At 39.3% G+C, this 8,376-nt stretch overlaps 1 protein-coding gene across 6 annotated transcripts; it reads right to left on the minus strand.

Annotated features, from left to right (window-relative positions):
• Positions 1-542: 542 nt before the first annotated feature.
• On the minus strand, positions 543-2,863 carry LOC120450027 (clumping factor A). 6 transcript variants are annotated; one of them, XM_039632769.1, is made up of 2 exons: positions 2,099-2,863; positions 543-1,860 (listed from the first exon to the last, which is right to left on the minus strand). In XM_039632769.1, the coding sequence occupies exons 1-2, from the start codon at positions 2,771-2,773 to the stop codon at positions 622-624; spliced, it is 1,914 nt and encodes a 637-aa protein (XP_039488703.1). In that variant the 5' UTR covers positions 2,774-2,863; the 3' UTR covers positions 543-621. The 6 variants fall into 6 exon arrangements, with proteins under 6 accessions (XP_039488703.1, XP_039488705.1, XP_039488704.1 ...); XM_039632771.1 differs by having other exon boundaries at positions 2,090-2,239; XM_039632770.1 differs by having other exon boundaries at positions 543-1,865; positions 2,090-2,232.
• Positions 2,864-8,376: the final 5,513 nt, after the last annotated feature.

Below are 8,376 nucleotides of genomic sequence, written 5' to 3' on the forward strand. Positions count from 1 at the left end.
GTTCCTACACTCTGATTACCTTTAAAACATTTCCAATCATCAGTTCCCGTCAGTTAAACCCTAACCAACTTCTCAGCAAGCTGACCTCTCTGACATCACAAATTGCAGCTCATCGTCGTTGTTGGCCATGGCTCACTGACTTTTAAACCAATATGGAAAGAAAAATACAAATGAAAATAAAGTAACGAACTTGTAGCATGCAGTACAAACAAGTGAACAATAAAACCACTTAAAAGGCAAGCAGCAGAAAATTTCCCTCAAAACCCGAGAGCAATCCAGACACCCACATATAAAAACTAACACGCAGAACAGTAAAAGCAGGAGAAGGACTGGCAGGATACTCTGAAGTAGTTAGAGCAACAAACAGGAGTAGTCAGAGTGTCTGTCCTATATAGAAAGCAAAATAATTGGCGTGTCAGACATTTTGTTACGCCCAATTTAAGTGCTTCCTTGTTGGACACTAAAAATTTCCTTTTTTTGCGAGAACTCGTACTTCTGAACCAAAGCTCCTTAAAACAAATGCTTACCAGTAACTGTAGGCATTAAATAAAAATTTACTTTAATCATAAAATATAATTTAACAATATAACATTTATGTGTAAGCAATAAATATAATTTATCTCAGAAATATTCGAATGAATCATCAGTTTCGTAAACCTCAGAGCTTATACTATCGGTTCGGGAACACACCGAAGAACCTGTACCGGAATATCCTGCAGAAGTCGTGGCGTATCCTGTTGCGGATTCTGCAGTAAAATCGGGATGGGAGTCTGCATTGGAATCTTCAACGGGTTCCCATTCGAAATCACCGGCAAAACATTTGGGGGAGTCCGCGAAAGATCTTGCACTGGAATCTGCAGGGGAATCTGCAAGTAATATTCCAGGCGAATCTGCAGAAGAATTTGCAGGGGAATCTGCGGAGGAATCTTCCGGAGAATCTGCAGCGGAATCTGCTACAGTACTGTGAACAGACCCTTTGTCACTGTCCGGAAGGGAATCTGTTGAGGAGGTTGTAGCGAATCCCTGGGATGGATCACCAGAAGAATCCGAATCGAAATCAGAATCGATATTGGGCTTAGCAATTCCACCGGCATACAATCTATAAATTATCTTTTTCTTTGCTAAATCGGTTGTATGTTCCGATTTTGTTTCCCCTTTAACATTCGTGGCGAAATCGAAATCTTCGAAAGAGTCTGTACCTTTCGGTGTAAAGATATCTTCCCCGGCTATGCTTCGCATTCTAGACTTGCTACTCATAGTGCCGATATAATAACTATCATCACTCTTGGTTGATTCGAACGCAATGTCATCAAGGTAGGATTCGTCGTATTCGGTATTTAAAAATATCTCAGAGTCCACATTGGATTGCTCATCGAAATCATCAGTAAAATTTTTTGATGTCGATGGTTCGTTAATCGTAATTTCATCTTCTTCCAAAAAGAATTTGTCAATTTGTTCCAAAGATTCCACCAATATCAATCGAGCTATAAAACCCGCAGGTGACTTTTGGATTCGCCGCAGATAGCTAATAAATACATTTGGGGAGAGCAAGAAGTCACCGTTCGCATTGAGTAAGTTTGCATAAGGACACTTTGGATCCCGAATCCACCTGCGATTGTCGCTTCCCAAAAATTCGGACTTGAAGTCCATATAATATTCGTGCTGGCGCAGCATAGCATTGTATAGATGGTGGCACAGAAAATCCGCAAGTTCTGGTCGCAGATCTTTTAGAATTTGACTCCATTGAATAAGAAATGCGGGCGGCATTATATGAAATCGTACCAAGCCCAAGACACGGGGAATGTACCTTTTGCGTATCTGATAGTTTGATATCAGCCAGAGCAGAGCTGAATAAAAAATCTGTACTAGATAGATACATTAGATAGATAAAATATAATACAGATAATGGGTGTTGAAAATTTGAACATTTCGAAATAAAATAGTTTTCAATGTATTTAAAATATTAAATAATAATTATTCACAACCAAAAAGCAAAAATACATTTGACTCTATTTTTAAATAGGTTTATATTGTTATTTAATATTTACTCAAATGTGATAGTTTGCTAAATAAAATAAAGACTCAGTACCTTTCATACCTCAATCTCACTTTGCACAGCCAAGTAGCTGGAACTCAGCAGAGTGCACGCGCTTTCGATATCCAGCCTTAGGAACTGTCCATTGGCCACCAGGACGAGGAAGGACTTGCTCACCCTGAACAGCATCATAGCGGCCATTTGGGTAGCACCCATGTCTCTGGCCTTCAAAAAGCAACTAAATGCCGTCAGCTCGGAGTGGATTCTATGGTCGTTAAGATGCTCAAAGACGCGCTTGATTAAGGAAGTGCAGTGCAAAAATCTTGCAGCGCCTAGAAAATCCAATATCTTATCTTGTGGACAATATACCTTATTACTAGTCATCCAGGCATAGGCCAATTCAAAGAACTCATTGCTCATTGCGTTTTTGGGAACCTTGATTATGTCACCCTTTTTAAGGTTCTCGATGAACCCCTTGCAGTAGATGCGGAGTACAAACACCTGGCACTTGTAGACTGTATCGCCAACTATTATATAGGCATGGGGACCGATATTTCTCTCGAGGGCGAGCTTCATTTTCTTTTGCATGGGAATCTTCCTGTAAAACTCAACGTGACTGAAGCGCTTGTGTGGCATATAAGGCCTCCACCTATCAGACATGAACTCGGACTGAAATGATGTGTGCTTCTTTTCGCTGTCCTTCTTTATTGTTGGGCCAAGTGGCTCGGGTATATCCATTATGTGGAGTAAAGTTTAATACTAGAAAATATACAAAATCATAGGAACAAAATATAACGCTAAAATATTTGAAAGTGTTAGAAAGGGAGAACTGATGACTTTTAAGACTCCAAACATTGATTAAGTGCTTAACCCTAACTAAATATTAACAGTTTAACATTGGGTTTAATATCTGTATTATTTACAAAAATGACAGCACAAAGTGGAATTGAGTTGCTTAGTGGTTATCAATTTTCAAAAATACTTTAATAATGTCATTATTTTAATAATGCCATTGACATGCCATCAGTATTCATAGGTGAGACTAAAGAATTCTTACAAATTAATCAAGTGCATTCAGTTGGCATATTGACAATGTCCCTGCCTTTATTTTCGTTCACTAAATGCTGCCGTGCGCTGTTCGATTAAATTAAAATTCATTAATTTGCCATATTAAAATGGCATTAATTAAATACCAAAACGGACGACTGGTGAGTGGGTGCATTTATATGTTAATAGTCATTCGATGTGGAGTAATAAATGCAAGTCACCCGAACAACAAAACCTCGACGTAAATCACCATTCTTGCATGCTTAATTTAATCAGCAATTCATTCGCAATCAATCTTTTATTGAAATAAAAAAGTCCGCGCATTAAGCGAATAATACAGGTATTTCTTAAATTTCCTTGGTAATATTTATGGCCCGAATGCTTTTTATAAAATTTTTTAAGTAGCGAAACAGTTTCTAATATTTGCCTAAACCTCATTTAACCTCGTTCGAAAAACAAACTAGCAGCTTGGTAAGAGCCGCTTTGCATGTCTCCGCAACATTTAGCATACCACGGCATATAATTACACACACACACATACAAACACACGCTCGCACATACGAAAACACAATATGTCGCTGCAACTCTGCGCACTTCCGCTTAAAACCTTTTACTTCCGGCTGACAGGACTCGAAAAAACGTACACAACTAGCCCCAAATAGCCAAACTTTATCCGTACATTGCATGTGCCACGCAAATGCAAATTTTATATACCCACTTGCAATCGTCTTTTTGCCAAGGCTCTTCTCGATTTAAATTTTTGTTAATATTAAATGGCGTGAAAGTGTGCCACACAGACACTAAAGCCGACTGCCTCAGTTGCGGATCGTGGCATCAGTGGGGCATTATCATCGTGTAAGTTATGGCGTCAAAAAGCAATCAATTTTTAATTTTGCGTTTAATTAAAAATGCAGCCGGGGCGCAATTAAAATTATCCCCTGCATTAAACATACGCCGTTTTCACATCAGGAGGCACGATAAAGGCTCGATTTGGGTGTTGGCCAACTCGAAAGTTAGTCGGCGCTTAAATGACAGTAACCAAAATCTGGTTTTGTTGCAATCAATCATGGCCATGTCGGTGGGTTGGTGGGTCGGCGGGTCGGTGGGTTTGTGGCTCGGTGGATTGGTGGGTCGATGTTTCATTGGTGCTCGCTCAGCATCATCGGTAATTGGAAATAGGTGGCATCGTCATCGTGATTGCGCGGTCATCGTATCCGCAGCAGCATAGACACGACCTGACACTCACTACTGATACAGCACTTTTTACATTGCGGTCAAAATAATATCAGTATCACTTGCAGAAGTCAGAAAAAGTTAAAAATATACTAAGAAAGTAAATTAACCTCTCTTACCAAGCAATATTTGTTGTAAGTATTAATATTCATACTATATTTGTATTAACAATTTTCAAATTTAAACAAAACTTTATAATTTTGCTAATCGCATTCAACTGAATTTAGTTTTAATCAAAGGTATTGACACTATTTTTATTACCTCAGCTGTACATATCAACATTTATCACTGGCATACAAGCAAATGTTGCAACTGCGTCGCGGTTGCTGCCCTAAAAGTTCGCTGCGGACATGGAGCGTTCATTTCAATGGGTTTATTAGCATGCCACTGTGGCGTATGAGTGATATTTCAATAATGAGCATTCAATAAATTGACAATAATTATCGCCGGACATCATATGACCAATTTGTGTCGCTTCCGAACAACCGACAATTGCCGCATGGTATATTCGATAAACAGTAGGCATCACATATATTCAAAAGCAATTACCTTTCACATAAAGAACACGCACTAAAGCAATTATAAAACGAAGACCTGGAATAAAATTATTTTAATATTTTTTCAGAAATTTTAAAACATACACATTTGGAGCGGTAGAACATACACGCTTCAGGAAATGTACGATTGAATCAGTTGAAGTAGTATCCACTGTACAAGCTTGTTAAATCGACGAGTTTTTTAACCTGATTAACCCGTCAAGATAGATTGACAAGCATTATTCAATTGATAGATAAAGTCCACCGCTGACAGCCGTTTGGATTTGGGTTTAGCCTGCAGATCAAAGGTGTTGACTTAGCCTTTTGTCAAATCACTTTCCATTAATTTTGTCGGCCGGTCGGCTGTGGAAAAATTTGATTACCCAAAGCGGTGGGCACGTCTGCTGGCTAGAAATTACATGGACATGAAATTTAATCATTCTAATTTGTGGAATTTATGAAGTTTATTGCTCTCGCTTAATAGACACAAACGCTAACAGATTTTTCGGGCAGCAAGTGCTGGCCTTATTTCAAATTGTCCGGGGCTAAAAAGAAAACCATCCCATTACCCCACTTTTATGGCATAACGCAGAATTTGTAATGCTCTTTAGCTACATTTTGCACAAATATTTCTTATGCCAGTTAACATATAAATGAAGACATACGTACGTTTTTAAAATGTGTTTAACTTGAATTTTTCATGTAGTTGGTAAAATTTTTTTTTGCCGGGAACCCACCAACATTATTTCCTCTCCGTCGCATTTTTTGACGTTTTCCGCAGTCGTGGTTTTTCCTCTTTGACTTGCCTTAGCTTTTGTTTTCCATCCGGGCATTATGGAGCACATGGAGCTTAGGCTGGGTCCCAACTACGTGCGGAAATGTGTCTAAATTGTGTGTAAAAATTTCACCATCCCGTTTTTATTACATTTTTGCGCCCCATGGCCGCAAGTTGGGGTGACACCATATGGCCTCAGCAGATAAGGCAAAGTAATTGATGGACAACGGACTCCTGACTCGCTATTGTAAGTGGTTCACTCAGCAGGGGTAATGGAATATTGAAAATTAATCTATGCCTGGAGTTTTTGGAAAATTTAAAATGAAAGCGAACTTAAGGCATTTATTTTAAAAATAAATGCTTAAAACTCCATATCTAAAAGCAACTTTTCCTTTGATTGCTACCATTTAAAACAATAGGAGTCAAGAACTCCGCCTTTAAAATGTAACGAAGCATTTCCCCAAATCGCCCCAAGACAAGTTTGTTACCATGTAGTCTATAACTTTTAAACGGTTTGAAACCAAAGCCAATTATGTGCTACCTTTCCCCCGACCGCAGAATAGGCAACCCCCCACCAATATCACATAACATTTTCAATTACCATTTTGGGTGATTCGGCCAAGACCGACCACACCCCGTCTTCCGTCTCCTTACTCGACCCCCGAAATTGGACCAAGTTTAGCTACGAAATTGAGACATGTTGTTTGAGTACATTTTGTGGTTTGGTCTCTGGCAGCAGGGCTGTGGGAATTTTCGTGTTTTGTGTATGCAATTTTAAATGCACATCGCAGCTCAGCTCAGCCCAGCCCAGCCCAGTTTGGTTTGTTTTGGTTCGCCCGACCAATTCCCAAGACCCATGTTGCTGTAACGAGCCGCTTTTGTTTGCTAAAAACTTATCAAGGCTATGGTCAGGACTTGGAGTCGGGTTTTCGGGGAGAACTGGGTACAGAACCCAGGGCAAACACAAAGCAAGTGCCTGCAATGATGATCCTGCAGTTGAATCCTGTGGTGGAGCCAACTCTCCCTCTTGGTCTAGTCAATTTTTATACAGACTGTCGATTTTGTGTGTGGGCGAATGAGTCCCACTGGCCAGAGGGCCAGAAATCTCTATTCCTTTGGCCATTGTCATGGGCACTGGGTCGTGTGTACTTTAAAGGTCTTGGCAGTCACTTCCACATGATTGGGCGATTCACAATCTTTTTCATATGGCCACCCCTGCTGTTGTCTAAGCTGATGACTCAATTAACTGGCGAACGTGCTTTTGTAAGCTGTCAGCTGGAAAGGCTTAGCAAAACTAAAGATGACCGATTACAATTAGCCCATATAATCGCTGGAATGAGCAAAAATGCTGTTAGCGTGGAACTAGGGTTTCAGTTTCTAAGAAATAAATTGGCTTGGCGATAAAAACTTAATCTCTTCTCTAAAAAAAGGAAAACTCTGACTGCTGAATTTTAATACCAAACTTTGGCCTATATAAGGGGATTTTCTCTTAAAAAGTCATGTCTCTACTAAAAAATAGTTGAAATGTTATAAAGTAGACTTATAAACACACCATGTTATTTTTCCATCAAAGTGAAATATTAAATTTTCACGACTGCAAAAACATGAATTTTGCCGCAACGCATTTTAAATATTAAAACTTTAATCGAGGGAAGCGCCGACATTAAATGGAACGTGCAAAATCCATGGCCAGCAAAAAGCTGTCATCGAAAGCAGGACAATAAATATGCGCTGCTCATGATTAATGATTTGCACGCACAAACGAACTAACCGAAAAAAACAGCAAAATTCTTGGCCAACTTGAGGGGCCAGAACCGAAAAAAACAGCCAACAGCGACTGGGCGGTCTTTCAGTTTGTTTGGCTTTGCGAGCAGCGTAGCGTGTATTAAGGGAATTAAAATGTTATTATATAAAACAAGGACAAGGGTCCGAGCAAGCTGAAGAATGAGGAGCTGGTGTGCAAAATGCGATGGTAACGCTGTTGCCACTGATCCAGGATAACGACGTGATAATCACACTCATCACAGCCACTCACAGTATCAAGGACGACCATTCCCCGACTGTAGAAACCACCGCCAGGTGACTTGAACATAATTCCAGCAATTTTTGCAAAGAACTTAATTTTACGCTCCTGCATATTCCCAACGAAATGCTGGACATCACACCCAAAAACCCACGACCCTGACAACCTTTGTCTGGCTTTAATAAGTTTGCTTAGGTTCAGCCAGAAAAGCACTGAAGCGGGCACTCAGTTGGCTTCCTTCAAATATCCTTCCATATCCGTGCAACCCGAGGTTTTTGTCTTTTCTGGCTTCTTTTGTTTTGCATTGTTGTGCAGCGAGTGCGAAAAAGTTAATGGGTCAACTGTGTGGGTTCTCTCACAAATTTGGGGAATTTCTAATTAGCCTTGGGCAAAGCTGTCTGTACGTACAGGAATCCATTTTGTTACCACTTTTAAACATAAAGCAATAAGATTTCATGCAGACACATATAATAACAGTTATAAATAAGAAAAGAAAATTAAGAAAATAACATAGTATACATATGATTTACCAAGAAGAAAAACCAATGTTCCTTCTTTATTATATTTTTGTTGAATACTTTAATAAATATCTTTTTAGAGCTAGCCCCGTTAATGATGCACTTTTCTAATAATAATAATTGATCTACAAACTAAGTTCAGCACTACGACATTCACATTTGTATTATTATGAGAGCTTAACTCTTACAAGTTGCACGTTTCCCCCTTT

Source organism: Drosophila santomea, chromosome 3L (assembly GCF_016746245.2).
Source record: "Drosophila santomea strain STO CAGO 1482 chromosome 3L, Prin_Dsan_1.1, whole genome shotgun sequence".
NCBI lineage: Eukaryota > Metazoa > Arthropoda > Insecta > Diptera > Drosophilidae > Drosophila > Drosophila santomea.

Coding starts and splice junctions, on each gene's coding strand:
- LOC120450027 (XM_039632769.1), bottom strand. CDS start 2,773: ATGGATATACCCGAGCCACTTGGCCCAACAATAAAGAAGGACAGCGAA. Junction 1,861..2,098: donor CTGTGCAAAGTGAGATTGAG/GTATGAAAGGTA, acceptor TATCTAGTACAG/ATTTTTTATTCAGCTCTGCT.